General features: G+C 38.3%; 1 protein-coding gene across 1 annotated transcript in view; it reads right to left on the reverse strand.

The window, feature by feature from the left end:
* Positions 1–20,000, reverse strand: part of LOC115209651 (serine-rich adhesin for platelets-like) — a 295,596-nt gene that overhangs the window by 142,342 nt on the left and 133,254 nt on the right. The window contains exon 4 of the mRNA XM_029778116.2: positions 8,964–9,041. Within this exon, the coding sequence (XP_029633976.2) occupies positions 8,964–9,041 (78 nt within the window). The remainder of the gene's footprint in view (positions 1–8,963; positions 9,042–20,000) is intronic.

The raw sequence follows: 20,000 nt of genomic DNA on the forward strand, positions 1-20,000 counted from the left end.
GCTATTATTATTGTATTATTATTATTGTATTTTGTTATTATTATTGTATTATTATTATTGTATTTTGCTATTATTATTGTATTATTATTATTGTATTTTGCTATTATTATTGTATTATTATTATTGTATTTTGCTATTATTATTGTATTATTATTATTGTATTTTGCTATTATTATTGTATTATTATTATTGTATTTTGCTATTATTATTGTATTATTATTATTGTATTTTGTTATTATTATTATTATTGTATTATTATATTGTATTTTGTTATTATTATTGTATTATTATTATTGTATTTTGCTATTATTATTGTATTTTGCTATTATTATTGTATTATTATTATTGTATTATTATTATTATTGTATTTTGCTATTATTATTGTATTATTATTATTGTATTTTGTTATTATTATTGTATTATTATTATTGTATTATTATTGTATTATTATTATTGTATTTTGCGCCTTACTTAAAATAGCCATAGAATTTGAACTCGTTTCATCTGACTTTGTACATTTAAATTATAATAAAGTGTTATTAGAATATTAAATGGAAAGTCTTTTTCAATCTAGGCACAAGGCCCGAAATTTTGGGGAGGGGGCCAGTTGATTAGATTTAACCCCAGTATGCAACTGGTACTTAGTTTAGCAACCCCGAAAGGATGAAAGGCAAAGTCAACCTCAGTAGAATTTGAACTCAGAACGTAAGGACAGACGAAATACCTATTTCTTTACTAACCACAAAGAATTGCACACAGAGGGGACAAACAAGGACAGACAAGGGAATTAAGTCGATTATATCGATCCCAGTGCGTAACTGGTAATTATTTAATCGACCCCGAAAGGATGAAAGGCAAAGTCGACCTTGGTGGAATTTGAACTCAGAATGTAACAGTAGACGAAATACTGCTAAGCATTTCACCTGGCCTGCTAATGTTTCTGCCAGCCTCGCCGCCTTATATTAATTGGAAAGTAAAAATGAGTGAATTCAATATTAATCAGGTGAATATATTGGTTCATTTGTTTAAATATGTAGACTCTTCATATGGCATAGAGGTTAAGAGTGCGGGCTACTAACCCCAAGATTCCGAGTTCAATTTCAGTCAGTGACCTTAATAATAATAACATCAAAAAATACCTTAGGAATGAGAACCCAGTTTCGAAATTTCCCCAAGACACCTGATGAAGGCTGGAGGGTATATCAGCCGAAACGTTGTGTTAACAACAAACAAGATGAGGACAAATATCCGTCAAATGTAAATAATGTATGTAGACTCTTCTTTTGTTTGAGTTTATGGACTTGTGCTGGATATGAATGGTGTATATTTGTATCTGACTGAATAAGTATAAATGAAAGCGTGTCTATCGTAAATAGGAGACAAAAACTAAAGCTACTGTACAGGTGCATTTGTTGTCCCTTACTGTCCCCTTTGTCACTTACGAAGACAAGTGCTTCAAAAGTTTCATAAAACACTCAGAGCTGGATGAATCGTAAGCAAAGTTCCCTGCTTTCTTTTGCGAACTGTCTGTATATTCAATGAGAGATATCTTGGAGTTCTAGATATCCAAATTCTTTACAGTAATGGTGTGAGGAATATAATTTTGGCCCTTAAAGACTCTCAAGATATTTAAATCCTAATTCCTAATTCTAACTTTGATATCCTTATCAGAAGCAATGTTGTTGACCCCAAAAGCAATGTCTGATCCCAAATCTACCGAGAAGATTCTAATACTGATTTCCACCACTGTTTCTTGTCTTATTTGTCTTTTATTCATTTACCGGCTTCAGTCATTAGACCGTGGCCATACTGGGGCACTGCATTGAAGAATTTTTAGTCAAACAAATTGATTCCAGTGGGTTTTTTTATTTTTAAAGCCTGGTATGTATTCTACAGTTCTCTTTTGCTGAATGAGTAAATTACTGAGACATAAACAAACCAACCCCGGTTGTCAAGCAGTGGTGGGGGACAAACACTGACACAAAGACACACACTCACACACACACACATATGGACGGGCAAAATAGTTCAAGGCAGCAAACTGGCAGAAAGGTTAACACACAGGGCAAAATGCTCGGTGGTATTTCCTCTGCCGTTACGTCCTGAGTTCAATTTCCGCTGAGGTCAACTTAGCCTTTCATACTTTCGAAGTCGATTGAATAAGTACCAGTTACGCACTGGGTTCAATGTAATCGACTTAATCCCTTTGTCTGTCCTTGTTTGTCCCCTCTATGTTTAGCCCCCTGTGGGCAATAAAGAAATAAAAATAGTTCATCTCCGATCCTGTTCAGGTACAGGATGTTGATAAGTCACAAAAATGGTGAAGCACTGGTGTCCATCACTCCTGGATGGGATCAGAGGTAAGTTATTTCACCTGTCCATGACTTTCAGGTGTTTTGACACCTTGCATGTTGAGAGAGTATTCTCTACCATGCTAAATCACAACCTATTGGAAAATACACGATGCATATATGTTAAGTGTATATACATATATATATATATATAATATATATATATATATATATATATATATATATAATATATATATATATGTATATATATGTATATGTATATATATATATATATATATATATATATATATATATATATATTATATATATATATACTTTATTTAAAAGCAGCAGAAAATTCAACAAAACCTGTTACTCTGAGTTTCACGTTCCTGTTTGTCGGACAGTTTTTTCTAGCAAAAACTGTCCAACGAACGAGAACGTGAAACTGAGTAACAGGTTTTGTTGAATTTTCTGCTGCTTTTAAATAAAGCATATTACTCTACCACTGGTATTTGAGTACTCTTTTTTCCACCTTGTTTCACATTTATGTGTTTACTCCAGTATATATATATGTGTGTGTATATATATATATATATATATATATATATATATATATATATAAATTGTTAAAGAGGACAACAAGCATTAATGTAAGACAAGCATCTCAAAGTTGTATGCAATATTATTATTAAATTTTTTCCAATAATAATAATGTTTATGACTTGAGATGTTTGCTTTGCCTTAACGTTTGTTGTCCTCCTTTAACAATTATATATCTGCTATATCGGAAATCTGCAATGGCTCCATAACTACTGTCTCGGCTATAACCTTGGAGCCCTGGTAATCCGTTACAGCACTTAGCGTACCTAATCATTTATATTACTTATGAAATAAACCCCCATATTTTGTATAAATGTATATATATAAATGAACTCAAAGACACCAGTGCCTCAAGGCTCAGGACCTCAGGGGCTTGTTAACTTAGTTTTCATGCTGTGTAAGTGACCAAGATCAGAACATTTCCCCTGAACTGGACACAAGTTTATCACAGGGTGACCTGTTTACTTTAATAGGCTAATGAATGCCGTGAAAATCATTTTTGTTATAAATCAGACTGGCTCCTGTGCCGGTGGCATGTAAAAAGCACCATCAAGACGTGGTTGATGCCAGTGCCACCTGACTGGCTCCTGTGCTGGTGGTATGTGAAAAGCATCCACTACACTCTCGGAGTGGTTGGCATTAGGAAGGGCATCCAGCTGTAGAAACTTTGCCAGATCAGATTGGAACCTGGTGCAGCCTCCTGGCTTGCAAGTCCTCAGTTAAACCGTCCAACCCATGCCAACATAGAAAGTGGACGTTAAACTATGATGATGATGAAAGAGTTATTAGCAAATAAAGTTTGAAAATTTGGAGTATTTTAGTCAATTGTTAGCCACAGACACATTCATGCCTGTTTCCATAGTAACAAGCCAAGCATGAGAACTATTTGTGCAAGAAAGCACATATTGACACATACTTTCCACTCATTGAGGTGGTTGTCAGATGTGCTAAAAATAGCAGCCAAATAGGCCTTGACTCATGTACCAAAAAATACTTTTGTTTTATTTTTGGACAATCGCATGAATTCCTATGTGTAGAATACATATACACCAAATTTTTCTGAAAATACCAAAAAATGAAATAAGAGTAGAAATGGGTCGAGCAGAATTTGATTTGTTTTCGGTTGACAACACGTGCTGTCATTCACAAAATGACAGCTTCCATAGCCTGTTTCCTGACTAGGTAGAAATGATCAAACTTTAAACCTCTATAACGTTTTAAAAACATTTTTCTGGAAAAATTGAAATAACTCCAGCAATTCAGCTTGGAAAAGTACATTATTATACCAAATTTTAAAATTTTTGATTAACTGTAATATTTGAAATGCTGGCAACCAAACCAACTAGATCCTAAATCTTTCCTAATTTGAATATAATTGTAATGTGAGGCAGGAATCGAACTCTTCACTATAAATTCACATTGATGTTACTGTTTGTTTTAACCCCAGGCCAGCCCTGATCCGATAGGTCTATAGCCAAAGACATCCCAACCATGGCCAGTCTGGTTATTTCATACATCAGCAATTCATTTCATTATCCAACATAATCCAAGACCTGTTGAAGAAAGTGAAATTGAAGTTGAAATCAAACTCGGTGACTGGCATCCATTGCTAGTGGAGTGCTAAGAGTACCATATGAGTGAGATCGTTGCCAGAGCAACAAGCTGGCCTTCGTGCCGGTGGCACAGAGAAAATACCATTCGAGCATGATCTTTACCTGCGTGGCCTTACTAGCACTTGTGCTGGTGGCACATGAAACATTCGAGCGAGGTCGTCGCCAGTGCCACTGGACTGGCTCCTGTGCAGGTGGCATGTAAAAAGCACCATTTTGGCATGGCCATTGCCAGTACCACCAAACTGGCCCTCGTGTTGGTGGCACGTAAAAGCACCCACTACATTCATGGAGTGGTTGGTGTTAGGAAGGGCATCCAGTTGTAGAAACTCTGCCAGATCAAGATTGGAGTCTGGTTTGCCAGACCTCAGTCAAATCGTCCAACCCATGCTGGCATGGAAAGCGGACGTTAAATGATGATGATGATGATGATGATGATGATGATGATGAACATGTCTTTTTTTTTATTCAAGAAAGACAAAATATAATTTGTGGAGATTTGGGTGTTATTTCTTGCAGGTCATGTGATTCTTCCAAGTCCCCCACCCCCCTCCACCTCATGGGGCAGCTGTATAGAGAGATTAATTATACTACCACCTGGTACCTATTAAGTGCTTGGTAAACTTTGCCATTGAACATAAAATGTCTTCATCATTGACACAAAAGTGACAGGATATGAACTTTCAGTCTTTTGGCTGGCTGTCATTTACCAAATTGACTTCGTCAATGGCTCTCCCTCCCTCTCTCTCCATCTCTCCCCTTTTCTCTCTCTCTCCTCTCTCTCTCTCTCTCTCTCTCTCTCCCTCTCTCCTTCTTCTTCTTCTTCTTCTTTGCAATAAACACAGAAACTAAAATCAATAGGCCATCAATTCATTGAATTCCAACATTTTGTGCTTGGTTTTTTCCTCTCCATCGCCACCACAACCCCACCACCTCTGCCACCACTGCCTCCATCGCCACCTCCACCACTCTTCACTGAGAATTTATGTTACTTGAAGCAAAAGAATAAATTATTCTGTTATAGAAATCGAAATATGGCAATACATACATATATATATATGTATGTATATGTATATGGATATATATATATATATATATACACACACACATACTCATGCACAATATATATATATATGTACACACACAGACACACACACATACACAGAGGCACACACATATGCACATACACACATCTATTTATACATTTCTCTCCTGATCTCTCTATTAATTAATCTATGAAAAGATCTTTCTGACTGAGCAGTGTTTTGTTGATTTATGTACACACAAACACTTTTATACACACACACACACATGCACACGCATGCACACGCAGTGTTATGTATGAATACATACATGCGTGTGTGTGCGTATGTGTGTGTGCCTGCATGTGAGTGTGTGTATGTGCATTGTCACATTGGATATTTTATGCATCCTCTAAATACACACACATTATATACATGTGTGTTTGGGGTTATAAATAACAAAAGTGTGCTCAATACTTGTTGTAGAGCTTATTTATTTGGAAACAGCTGGTGATTCATACAGCTGTCACTTTCAAGGGGACAGCAATATGAAGAAGTAGTGTGGATTTAAAATGAATGGAATTTGTGGCCGAGGGAGAGTGAGGAAATTTTGGTGGGAAATGTTGAAAAAAATCTTGAGCTGTGTCAGATGGAAGAGACAACAAATGACTGAACTGATTGTTGATGCTCTGTGCTAGAGAAGAATGGCACGGCAATCATCATCATCATCATCGTTTAACGTCTGCTTTCCATGCTAGCATGGGTTGGACGATTTGACTGAGGGCTGGCGAACCAGACGGCTGCCCCAGGCTCCACTCTTGATCTGGCAGAGTTTGTACAGTTGGATACCCTTCCTAATGCCAACCACTCCAAGAGTGTAGTGGGTGCTTTTACGTGCCACCGGCACAGGGGCCAGTCAGGCGGTACTGGCAATGACCTCGCTCGAATCTTTTACACATGCCACTGGCATTGCTGGTAACGATCACGCTTGAATGGTGCCCTTTTACGTGCCACTGGCACAGAGGCCAGATAGCTGCTCTGGCAACGTTTATGCTCAGATGGTGCTCTTAACACCCTACTAGCACGGGGCTTGAGTGCCACAGACATTAAAACTGGTGCATGTATTTTTGTGTGTGTTTGTGCATATAGTTGTAACCATGACGACAAATTAAATAGTGATATTTCTGAAATCATTTAATATGCACATTTCAGGTTTGATTGATATGATAGGAAATGCATCTATTACATAAACCTTCCTCAGTAAAAGCATTTCACAAGTAACTGAGGAAGGTTTACATAATGGATGCATTTCCTTTTATATATTGAGCAGATCTGAAATGTGCATATTAAATGATTTCAAAAATATCACTATTTGGCTTGACTTCATTATTGCAACTAGTATGACTCGATGCCAGTACAAACTAACCAGTCTAGGCTCCACTTATGCTGATAGACTTGAGTCAAAAATTTCTGGCTCCAGGCACTACTTATTAGCATATCCAGTGTCAGGTCATTGGCACCCATGCCAGTGGCACATAAAAAACACCCACTACAGTTTCGGAGTGATTGGTGTTACGAAGGGCATCCAGCCATAGGAACCTTGTCAAATCAGATTGGAACCTGGTGCAACTCCCCAGCTTACTAGTTTTCAGCCAAACTGTCAAACCCATGCCAGCATGGAAAGTGGACATTAAACAACGATGATGATGATGATCACAGGCATGGCTGTGTGGTAAGTAGCTTGCTTCCCAACCACATGATTTGAGGTTCAGTTCCACTGCGTGACACTTTGGGCAAGTGTCTTTTGCTACAGCCTCGGACTGACCAAAGCCTTGTGAGTGGATTTGGTAGATGGAAACTGAAAGAAGCCAGTCGTATATATAAGCTACTTACCACACAGCCATTCCTGTGATCATCATCATCATCGTTGTTTAATGTCCATCTATTTATGTGTTTGTTCTTCCACCATTGCTTGACGACCGATGTTGGTGTCTTTACCCCAGTGTCACTTGGATGGCATGCACTGCTCTCTCACTCAATAATGATAATAATAATAATAATAATAATGATAATAATAATAACAATAATAATAATAATAATAATAATAATAATAATAATAATAATAATAATAATAATAATAATAACACATCCTACGCAGAACACTTTCCATACAATAACCATCAGAGCATCACAACAAATCACAGCACATACCCAAGGCACACAGAGCTGCGCTCGGTAGTGAAGTGAAAGCACGCTATAAAAATAAAACTACTGAATAATAATAATAATAATAATAATAAAAATAATAATAATAATAATAACATTAAAAAATGCCTTAGGAATGAGAACTCAGATTTGAAATTTCCCCAAGACACCTGATAAAGACTAGAGGGTATATCAGCTGAAACATTGTGTTAACAACAAACAAGATGAGGACAAATATCCATCAAATGTAAATAATGTAAATAATGTAAATAATGTATACCCCTCCTGTCATCCATCCAACTCTCATCACCAAAATGTCTAATGCTGCTGTTACAATGAAATACACCGAGTGCATTTTATTGCAGCACCAACATTAAAAACTGTAGGGGTCAAGAGTGGCCCTTAGTCTTGTTGAGGGCATGATATTCCCTTAGGGGTTTAGCATGCTATTGTGAGTATATTTTGTAAACTAGTTGGCATTGGGGAGTGTATTGCGCAGCTGGGAGAAGGCCAAAAGTGAAGGTTACCAGCAAGATGGTGTCCTTGGTATTCTTTGAAGCATTTGATGAGAAAAACAACACCACCCCCCACCGTACACGAATGGATAGAGCAGATGTAGAACAATGATGATGGTGATGATTATGATGATGATGATGATGATGTGGACAGTAATGATGATGATGATGGAGATAATGATGGTGATGATGCTGGTGCTGACGACCATGACAATGATGATGGCAGTGGTGGTGGTGGTGATGATGATGGTGATGATGATGATGATGATGATGACAATGATGATGATGGTGATGATGATGATGATGATGAGGATTACAACAACAACAACAAATGACTGCATTCGTTAGTTAATATATTTAGGAGTTAATCTGCAGCTGAAAGAAACTTAGAAGCTTATTGAATCACATTTTCTTTCCTTTTTTTTTTTTGCTTTTTTTGGTTGAGGGTAAGAATTTTAGCTTCCTTTTCACCAAACTTCATTCAAAAAAAGCATTTATTTCTATTTCTATTTTTTTTTTCCTTTTTTTTTTCCTGTTTGCAATGATATTAAAATATATTTTAAATGGAAAGAGTAATATATATTAGAAATATATATATATTTTTTTTTTACATTTGATTTCTTCGTTATGAATTATCTCAGCAGGATGTATACCCAACGAATAAAGCAAGAATTATTTCAAACAACGTCATACATTTCCTGTTCTATTTTCACTCACCGTTATCGTGAATGCAGTAATTAAGAATCATCCGCCACAAGAGATCCAAGATGGATTTTATGTCTCCTTTTAGAATATCTGCAAAGAAAAACAACGAAAAAACATAACATGTAGGTAAACAATTTCACCAAATAATAACCAAAAAAAAAAAAATAATAATAATAATAATAATAATAATAATAATAATAATAATAATAATAATATAATAATCGTCCAACCCATGCTAGCATGGAAAGTGGATGCTAAACGATGAATAATAATAATAATAATAATAATAATAATAATAATAATAATTGTCCAACCCATGCTAGCATGGAAAGTGGATGCTAAACGATGAATAATAATAATAATAATAATAATAATAATAATAATAATAATAATACTAATAATAATAATAATAATAATAATAATAATCATAATAATAATAATATTTCGTTTTTGGATTTGGTTTGCAAGATTCTTTATATGAGTTCGTGTGTTGAAGCATATTTTGTTGTGTCTGGGGAGAGTCATTTTCTTTTCGTGCCTTATAATGTATCACACTGTTATATTATAGGGGTGTTATATTATAAGGCACAAAAAGAAAATGACTCTCCCCAGAAAAAATAGGATAACAACAATAACAACAACGACGACAACAACAACAATAATAATCATATTCTATTGTCAAGGAAGCTTGCAAATTCGCAAGGTAATTTGACATTAATCCTGAAACATTTGAAGAACCTGAGACCATTGCCACAAAACAAGCAAAATGGATCAAGCAGACTGCAAAAAAGAATGGGCAGAAAAAAATTGAGGAGTGATGGAGCCAGAAGCCTCTGCATGGACAGTATATATTTCGAAGTTGAAATGTTGATGCAGACCAAGCAACAATCTATTGGTGGCTGAGAAGTTCAAGACTGACGGCAGAGACTGAAGGTTTCATATTGGCAGCACAAGATCAAAGATTGCTCACAAAAAAACTACCAGGCTAATGTTCTTTGAGAATGGTCAACGCCAGTGCCACCTGACTGGCTCCCATTCTAGGGGCACATAAAAAGCACCATTCAAACATGGTCGATGCCGGTGCCACCTGACTGGCTCCCATGCCGGTGGCATGTAAAAGGCACCTGCTACATTATCGGAGTGGTTAGCATTAGGAAGGGCATCCAGCTGTAGAAACCTTGCCAAATCAGATTGGACCCTGGTGCAGCCTCCGATCTTCCCAGACCCCAGTCCAACCATTCAACCCATGCCAGCATGGAAAGCAGCATTAAAAGATGATGATAATGATGAGGACAGCAAAGGCTTTATTTGTCTAGACTGGAACACTGAGGTAATATCCTGTTGAAATGTCCATACCTGTAACGATTCCACCACACGAAAATGAATGACAGGGGAAGAGATTTCTCCCTTACATTTTGTTATGAGAAAATCCTGAACACCCCCACGTGACTTGGACTGACCGATCATGATAAATAAGAACTAAGTGAACTAACAGGAGTGTAGCTGACTTTGTTAGCTCGATGTGTGTTGGTTTAATAGTTGGCAGTTGAGCAGTGAATACTGAATATCGTACCAATGTTTGAGTAGTACCGAGTGCATTCTATGTTAACATATGTTTCTGAGATAGGTTATTTTTAGACAACCACAACCAACTATTTATTAGTATAATACCTATTTCTTAACTACCCACAAGGGGCTAAACACAGAGAGCACAGACAAGGACAAACAGACGGATTAAGTCGATTACATCGACCCCAGTGTGTAACTGGTACTTATTTAATTGACTCCAAAAGGATGAAAGGCAAAGACGAAGTCGGCGGAATTTGAACTCAGAACGAAGCGGCAGACGAAATACCTATTTCTTTACTACCCACAAGGGACTAAATACAGAGAGGACAAACAAGGACAGACAAACGGATTAAGTCGATTATATCGACCTCAGTGCGTAACTGGTACTTATTTAATTGACCCCGAAAGGATGAAAGGCAAAGTCGACCTTGGCGGCATTTGAACCCAGATCGTAGCGGCAGACGAAATACCACTAAGCACTTCGCCTGGCGTGCTAACATTTCTGCCAGTTTGCCACCTTATTTGTATAATACCATTTTAAACCAGACGTGTATACCCACATCATAACAAATTCGACAGTTCCACGTCTTTTTTTTTAAATGAATGTAAATAAGGTTAGTACACAATGTGTGATATCACGTGTTTCAGGATTAGCTGACGAATGCAGTTGTGGTTCCATGCGGTTCCTGAGGGGAACAGCTGCAATGCAACAGAATTATAAATAAATTGATTAAGATTTTACAGTTTCTTATTGTTTCAGTTATTAATTAATTATCTTTATCAATTATGAAGCACATTGGCTAAGAAATTAACGAATGTACGCTTCACAACTTAATTCTTACTTCAGCGCTGTAATGTAAGGTAGATAACTCTAGTCACCCCAATTTACCTTAAAAGAAATAGTTTCCCATTTAAAAGTAGACAAATGAGGATGAATATACTTAATAAATAAAGTGAGCCATTATGAGAATGTTAACTTTTCACTGTTACCATGGCAACTCACAATATTTCTTCTTTGAGTATATGGTTGGAAGCTGAGTCTACAGAGAGGGGTTCCAACTAGATGAAATGCACCATGGGTTTCCAATATTCCTTTGGCTTAAAAAGGGTCAGCAGAATTCTGACCCTTAACTCTAGTCACCCTAATCTACCTTAAAAGAAATAGTTTCCCATTTAAAATCCTTTTTTTCCCTTTTTCTTGTATTAGTCATTTGACTGCGGTCATGCTGGAGCACCAGGAAGGACTTCCAGCAATAAAAAGAATTGTTAAAAAAAGAAAACAATATCTTAGAAAATGAATATCTTTTATCTTTTATTTTTTTTTACTTTGAGTGTGGCCATGCTGGGGCTCTGCCTTGAAAGGTTTAGTTGAACAAATTTATCCTTGTCCTTATTTTTGATCTGGTACTTATTCTGTCCATCTCTTTTGCCAGGCTGCTAAGTTATGTGATTATAGGAAAATTCAACACTGGTTGTCAAACACAAAGGCATGCATGCACACACATGTGACAGGCTTCCATTCAGTTTCCACCTATCGAATCCATTCACAAAGTATTGTTCAGTTCAGGGTTATAGTGGAAGGCACTTGCTCGAGGTACCACATGGTAGGACTGAACTTGAAAGCACAGAGTTACAAAGCAAGCTTGTTAACCACACAGCCATGCCAACCTTTAGTATTTAGCAACATAAAGAGGGATCTAATTCCATAGGGATTCCAACTAGAACATTGCAAAATACAATGAGATGTTGAAGCTAAGAAGGCTGCAGTTATGTTTCAAATACATTCAAATATATGTAAATATATGCAAATATATGCAAATATATTCAAATAGGAAAAGTAGACAAATGAGGATGAATATACTTAATAAATAAAGTGAGCCATTATGAGAATGTTAACTTTTCACTGTTACCATGGCAACCCACAATATTTCTTCTTTGAGTATATGGTTGGAAGCTGAGTCTACAGAGAGGGGTTCCAACTAGATGAAATGCACCATGGGTCTCCAATATTCCTTTGGCTTAAAAAGGGTCAGCAGAATTCTGACCCTTAACTCTAGTCACCCTAATCTACCTTAAAAGAAATAGTTTCCCATTTAAAATCCTTTTTTTCCCTTTTTCTTGTATTAGTCATTTGACTGCGGCCATGCTGGAGCACCAGGAAGGACTTCTAGCAATAAAAAGAATTTTGGTGTGGTTAGAGGAAAATCCAAACAGACTTCATCATCATCATCATCATCATCATCATCATCATCATCATCATTGTTTAATGTCCACTTTCCATGCTGCCATGGGTTGGACAATTTGACTGAGGACTGGCAAGCCAGGAAGCCACACCAGACTCCAGTCTGATCTGGCAAAGTTTCTACAGCTGGATGCTCTTCCTAACGCCAACCACTCCAAGAGTGTAGTGGGTGCTTTTATATGCCAGTCCAGTGGCATTTCCAAAGACCACGCTCAAATGTTGTTTTTCATGTGCCACTGGCACATGTGCCACTGGCACATGTGCCAATAAGGCAATGCTGGCAACAATCACGCTTGAATGATGCTTTTTACTTGCCACCAGCGCGGGAACTAATCCATTGCCCTGGCAACTTAATTATGGCCTTAATTACAGGTGTTAAAAGTTAGGAGATTAGTATGAAGGTTCACATTTGTTTAGAAAGAAAGGTATATTGATTGCACATATACAAAGTCTTATATTTGTAGAAGGATACAAGAGATATGAAATTAATTAATCATTACAAGTTTTAATAAGATTTATGCCAGAAAGATTCTGGACTTCCAAATGAGAGATTGATAGCTTTTATGTCATTTCCAGGATTATATTACGCAAATAGCTGAGACATGGATAAGAATGAATTGCTTTAGGAATAATTGCAGAATTCTTGCATAGTTGCAGAGTCAGTTGGTTGTGGCTGAAGTCGACTTCTGTTTGAGTTGAAGAAAGTTGCGAATAAAGAACACGACCGAAAATGACTGGAGTGAAGGAAGCATGTCATTGATGAAGCTGGGAATGGCAATGAAATGACTTTGACAAACCTGATTGATCGACTGATTGACTGATTGACTGAACAGCTAATCAATTAATTAGTCAAATATTCAACCGGTAGACAAATAAATAATGCAGAAGTGAAATAGAACCTGTGTGTGTGTTTTATTGACATAATGACCCTCCTGAGTTACATCAAAAAAAAAAAAAAACAGAATAGTTTACATGTTTGAGGAATTACCTGTCATTCATTAAGCTTTCAACTGTGAAGCAAAGATAATGTTCAGTGAAACAATTTGGTATCTTACTCAGAAGAACAACACTTTGGGAACAGAACCACTACCATAAAACCAAACAGCCATTTTATCTCTCAGGCTGAGTAAATCAATAACCAGATGTTATTTCAGACAAGACCTACATGTCTCACTGTGTTATATCTAATGTGTCCTTTTCTGAAAGCGGCAGGATGTATTACAGCAGGTAGATTTGGCTGCTCTTTCTTGCAGATTAAATGTCACCATAATCTCTCTTGTTGGATCATTTGGTCCTTATTAATGACTAGTAGGGACACCATATTTCGTTATCCCACCATGATATGCTACAAAGTATATCAAACTTTTTCATAAGTCAATACGGTGTTCTACTGTGTTAGCAGTGCTATTACGCCACTTGTTATGGTGATCTCTACACAGTTGAACGTGGTATTCACTTATAAAAACATTTAATATACTTTGTAGGATATCATGGTTGCATAACAAAATACTGTATCCCCACAGGTCATTAATATTTACTGTGTTGGTATGGTCATGTACTGTGGATGGACGAGGAGAGCTGTGTGGAGAAGTGCCAATCACAAACAGTGGAAGGAATCCGAGGTAGAGGGAGACCCAGGAAGACATGGGGTGAGGTGGTGAAGCATGATCTTCAAATGTTGGGCCTCACAGAAGCAATGACAAAAGACCAAGACCTCTGGAGGTATGCTGTGACTGAGAAGACCTGGCAAATAAAATGAGCCCACAGCTGTAACCAACACCAGTGTTGCATAACCAGCCGACTCAAAAGTACCTTGGATCATAGGGTGACATGTTATGCTTGAGAAGACCTATTGAGTCAAGTACATCAACATCAACGGCAATATCAAAATCAAATCAAATAGAAATTGTAGTTGTGACCCCCGTGCTGGTAACACTTAAAAAGCACCATCCAAATGTGGCCGATGCCAGTGCCACTTTGACTGGTTTTTGTGCCGGTGGCACGTAAAAAGTACCATCTGATCATGGTTGATGCCAGTTCCTCTGGTCCCTTGTACCGATGGCATGTAAAAGCACCCACTCCACTCTTGGAGTGGTTGGTCATAGGAAGGGCATCCAGCTGTAGAAACACTGCCAGATCAGATAGGGGCCTGGTGCAGCCTCCTGGCTTCCCAGACTCCAGTTGAACCATCCAACCCATGCCAGCATGGAGAATGGACGTTCAACTATGATGATGATGATGATGATGATGATGTACCAGCTTCCAGGAATGTGTTTAATATGTAAACTGGTATCTCCAAAAATGTTATATTGGCATATTTATTGGCTATTTTAAGCAATGAGTTCATGGATGGTTAATGAGTTGAATAGGTGCTGATGAAGGGGCCAAACCTCCTGAAATATGGCATACATTGCCCATTACCCATTCCTCATCTTCGGTCTCATTGCTGCTTACATCAGGCATCTTAAATACAAAACGTCATAGCAGAATCAGTGGTGGTGGCCATAATTTCTATAGAAAATCTGTAGAGGAATCCTCGACAGGTCATTCGGTGCTGTTGCTGTGTTTATTGGCAGCATTCTTTGTTATGTATTCTCTTGGCCAACCCTCATCGTTTAGATCTCAAGCCAAATGCATTGAGCCCATGATCGTCCAGACATTGTATAGCATGGACTACATCATCTAATGTGACATTTCTCTTTCATGACAGTAAGATATGATTTGAGGCAGATTTCAACTAGTATTTCTAGCAAGTTCATAGACCACATAGAGGGACTCTATCACCTTGCTGGCTCTGCATTTATAATATTTATGCAGAAGCACTGGTGCTCGTGCCACATAAAAAAGATTGGAGATGGTGCCACATAAAAACTATTGGTGATGGTGCCACATGAAAAGGGTTGGTGATGGTGCCACATAAAAACTACTGGTTATGGTGCCATACAAAAGGATTGATGATGGTGCCACATGAAAAAGATTGGTGATGGTGCCATATAAAAAGGGTTGGAGATGGTGCCACATAAAAAGAATTGGTGATGGTGCCACATAAAAACTACTGGTTATGGTGCCATACAAAAGGATTGGTGATGGTGTCACATGAAAAAGATTGGTGATGGTGCCATATAAAAAGGGTTGGAGATGGTGTCACATAAAAAGAATTGGTGATGGTGCCACATAAAAAGGATTGGAGATGGTGTCACATAAAAAGGGTTGGTGATGGTGCCATACAAAAAGGATTGGTGATGGTGCCATACAAAAAGGATTGGTGATGGTGTTACATAAAAAGGGTTGGTGATGGTGCCATACAAAAAGGATTGGTGATGGTGCCATACAAAAAGGATTGGTGATGGTGCCATACAAAAAGGATTGGTGATGGTGCCATACAAAAAGGATTGGTGATGGTGCCATACAAAAAGGATTGGTGATGGTGCCATACAAAAAGGATTGGTGATGGTGCCATACAAAAAGGATTGGTGATGGTGCCATACAAAAAGGATTGGTGATGGTGCCATACAAAAAGGATTGGTGATGGTGCCATACAAAAAGGATTGGTGATGGTGCCATACAAAAAGGATTGGTGATGGTGCCATACAAAAAGGATTGGTGATGGTGCCATACAAAAAGGATTGGTGATGGTGCCATACAAAAAGGATTGGTGATGGTGCCATACAAAAAGGATTGGTGATGGTGTCACATGAAAAGGATTGGTGATGGTGCCATACAAAAAGGATTGGTGATGGTGCCATACAAAAAGGATTGGTGATGGTGTCACATGAAAAGGATTGGTGATGGTGCCATACAAAAAGATTGGTGATGGTGCCATACAAAAAGGATTGGTGATGGTGCCATACAAAAAGGATTGGTGATGGTGCCATACAAAAAGGATTGGTGATGGTGCCATACAAAAAGGATGGTGATGGTGTCACATGAAAAGGATTGGTGATGGTGCCATACAAAAAGGATTGGTGATGGTGCCATACAAAAAGGATTGGTGATGGTGCCATACAAAAAGGATTGGTGATGGTGCCATACAAAAAGGATTGGTGATGGTGCCATACAAAAGGATTGGTGATGGTGCCATACAAAAAGGATTGGTGATGGTGCCATACAAAAAGGATTGTGATGGTGGCACCATACAAAAGGATTGGTGATGGTGTCACATGAAAAGGATTGGTGATGGTGCCATACAAAAAGGATTGGTGATGGTGCCATACAAAAGGATTGGTGATGGTGCCATACAAAAAGGATTGGTGATGGTGTCACATGAAAAGGATTGGTGATGGTGCCATACAAAAAGGATTGGTGATGGTGCCATAAAAAGGATTGGTGATGGTGCCATACAAAAAGGATTGGTGATGGTGCCATACAAAAAGGATTGGTGATGGTGCCACATGAAAAGGATTGGTGATGGTGCCATACAAAAAGGATTGGTGATGGTGCCATACAAAAAGGATTGGTGATGGTGCCATACAAAAAGGATTGGTGATGGTGCCATACAAAAAGGATTGGTGATGGTGTCACATGAAAGGATTGGTGATGGTGCCATACAAAAGGATTGGTGATGGTGCCATACAAAAAGGATTGGTGATGGTGCCATACAAAAAGGATTGGTGATGGTGCCATACAAAAAGGATTGGTGATGGTGCCACATGAAAAGGATTGGTGATGGTGCCATACAAAAAGGATTGGTGATGGTGCCATACAAAAAGGATTGGTGATGGTGTCACATGAAAAGGATTGGTGATGGTGCCATACAAAAAGGATTGGTGATGGTGCCATACAAAAAGGATTGGTGATGGTGCCATACAAAAAGGATTGGTGATGGTGCCATACAAAAAGGATTGGTGATGGTGTCACATGAAAAGGATTGGTGATGGTGCCATACAAAAAGGATTGGTGATGGTGCCATACAAAAAGGATTGGTGATGGTGCCATACAAAAAGGATTGGTGATGGTGCCATACAAAAAGGATGGTGATGGTGTCACATGAAAAGGATTGGTGATGGTGCCATACAAAAAGGATTGGTGATGGTGCCATACAAAAAGGATTGGTGATGGTGCCATACAAAAAGGATTGGTGATGGTGCCATACAAAAAGGATTGGTGATGGTGCCATACAAAAAGGATTGGTGATGGTGCCATACAAAAGGATTGGTGATGGTGTCACATGAAAAGGATTGGTGATGGTGCCATACAAAAAGGATTGGTGATGGTGCCATACAAAAAGGATTGGTGATGGTGCCATACAAAAAGGATTGGTGATGGTGCCATACAAAAAGGATTGGAGATGGTGTCACATAAAAAGGTTGGTGATGGTGTCACATGAAAAGGATTGGTGATGGTGCCATACAAAAAGGATTGGTGATGGTGTTACAAAAAAGGGTTGGTGATGGTGTCACATGAAAAGGATTGGTGATGGTGCCATACAAAAAGGATTGGTGATGGTGCCATACAAAAAGGATTGGTGATGGTGCCATACAAAAAGGATTGGTGATGGTGCCATACAAAAAGGATTGGTGATGGCCATACAAAAAGGATTGGTGATGGTGTCACATGAAAAGGATTGGTGATGGGCCATACAAAAAGGATTGGTGATGGTGCCATACAAAAAGGATTGGTGATGGTGCCATACAAAAAGGATTGGTGATGGTGCCATACAAAAAGGATTGGTGATGGTGCCATACAAAAAGGATTGGTGATGGTGCCATACAAAAAGGATTGGTGATGGTGCCATACAAAAAGGATTGGTGATGGTGCCATACAAAAAGGATTGGTGATGGTGCCATACAAAAAGGATTGGTGATGGTGTCACATGAAAAGGATTGGTGATGGTGCCATACAAAAAGGATTGGTGATGGTGCCATACAAAAAGGATTGGTGATGGTGTTACATAAAAAGGGTTGGTGATGGTGTCACATGAAAAGGATTGGTGATGGTGCCATACAAAAGGATTGGTGATGGTGCATACAAAAAGGATTGGTGATGGTGCCATACAAAAAGGATTGGTGATGGTGCCATACAAAAAGGATTGGTGATGGTGCCATACAAAAAGGATTGGTGATGGTGCCATACAAAAAGGATTGGTGATGGTGCCATACAAAAAGGATTGGTGATGGTGCCATACAAAAAGGATTGGTGATGGTGCCATACAAAAAGGATTGGTGATGGTGCCATACAAAAAGGATTGGAGATGGTGTCACATAAAAAGGGTTGGTGATGGTGCCATACAAAAAGGATTGGTGATGGTGCCATACAAAAAGGATTGGTGATGGTGCCATACAAAAAGGATTGGTGATGGTGTCACATGAAAAGGATTGGTGATGGTGCCATACAAAAAGGATTGGTGATGGTGCCATACAAAAAGGATTGGTGATGGTGCCATACAAAAAGGATTGGTGATGGTGTTACATAAAAAGGGTTGGTGATGGTGTCACATGAAAAGGATTGGTGATGGTGCCATACAAAAAGGATTGGTGATGGTGCCATACAAAAAGGATTGTGATGGTGCCATACAAAAAGATTGGTGATGGTGTTACATAAAAAGGGTTGGTGATGGTGTCACATGAAAAGGATTGGTGATGGTGCCATACAAAAGGATTGGTGATGGTGCCATACAAAAAGGATTGGTGATGGTGCCATACAAAAAGGATTGGTGATGGTGCCATACAAAAGGATTGGTGATGGTGCCATACAAAAAGGATTGGTGATGGTGTCACATGAAAAGGATTGGTGATGGTGCCATACAAAAAGGATTGGTGATGGTGCCACATGAAAAGGATTGGTGATGGTGCCATACAAAAAGGATTGGTGATGGTGCCATACAAAAAGGATTGGTGATGGTGCCATACAAAAAGGATTGGTGATGGTGCCATACAAAAGGATTGGAGATGGTGTCACATAAAAAGGGTTGGTGATGGTGCCATACAAAAAGGATTGGTGATGGTGCCATACAAAAAGGATTGGTGATGTGCCATACAAAAAGGATTGGTGATGGTGCCATACAAAAAGGATTGGTGATGGTGCCATACAAAAAGGATTGGTGATGGTGTCACATGAAAAGGATTGGTGATGGTGCCATACAAAAAGGATTGGTGATGGTGCCATACAAAAAGGATTGGTGATGGTGCCATACAAAAAGGATTGGTGATGGTGTCACATGAAAAGGATTGGTGATGGTGCCATACAAAAAGGATTGGTGATGGTGCCATACAAAAAGGATTGGTGATGGTGCCATACAA

This window comes from Octopus sinensis, linkage group LG3 (assembly GCF_006345805.1).
Source record: "Octopus sinensis linkage group LG3, ASM634580v1, whole genome shotgun sequence".
In the NCBI taxonomy this organism is placed as follows: Eukaryota; Metazoa; Mollusca; class Cephalopoda; order Octopoda; family Octopodidae; genus Octopus; species Octopus sinensis.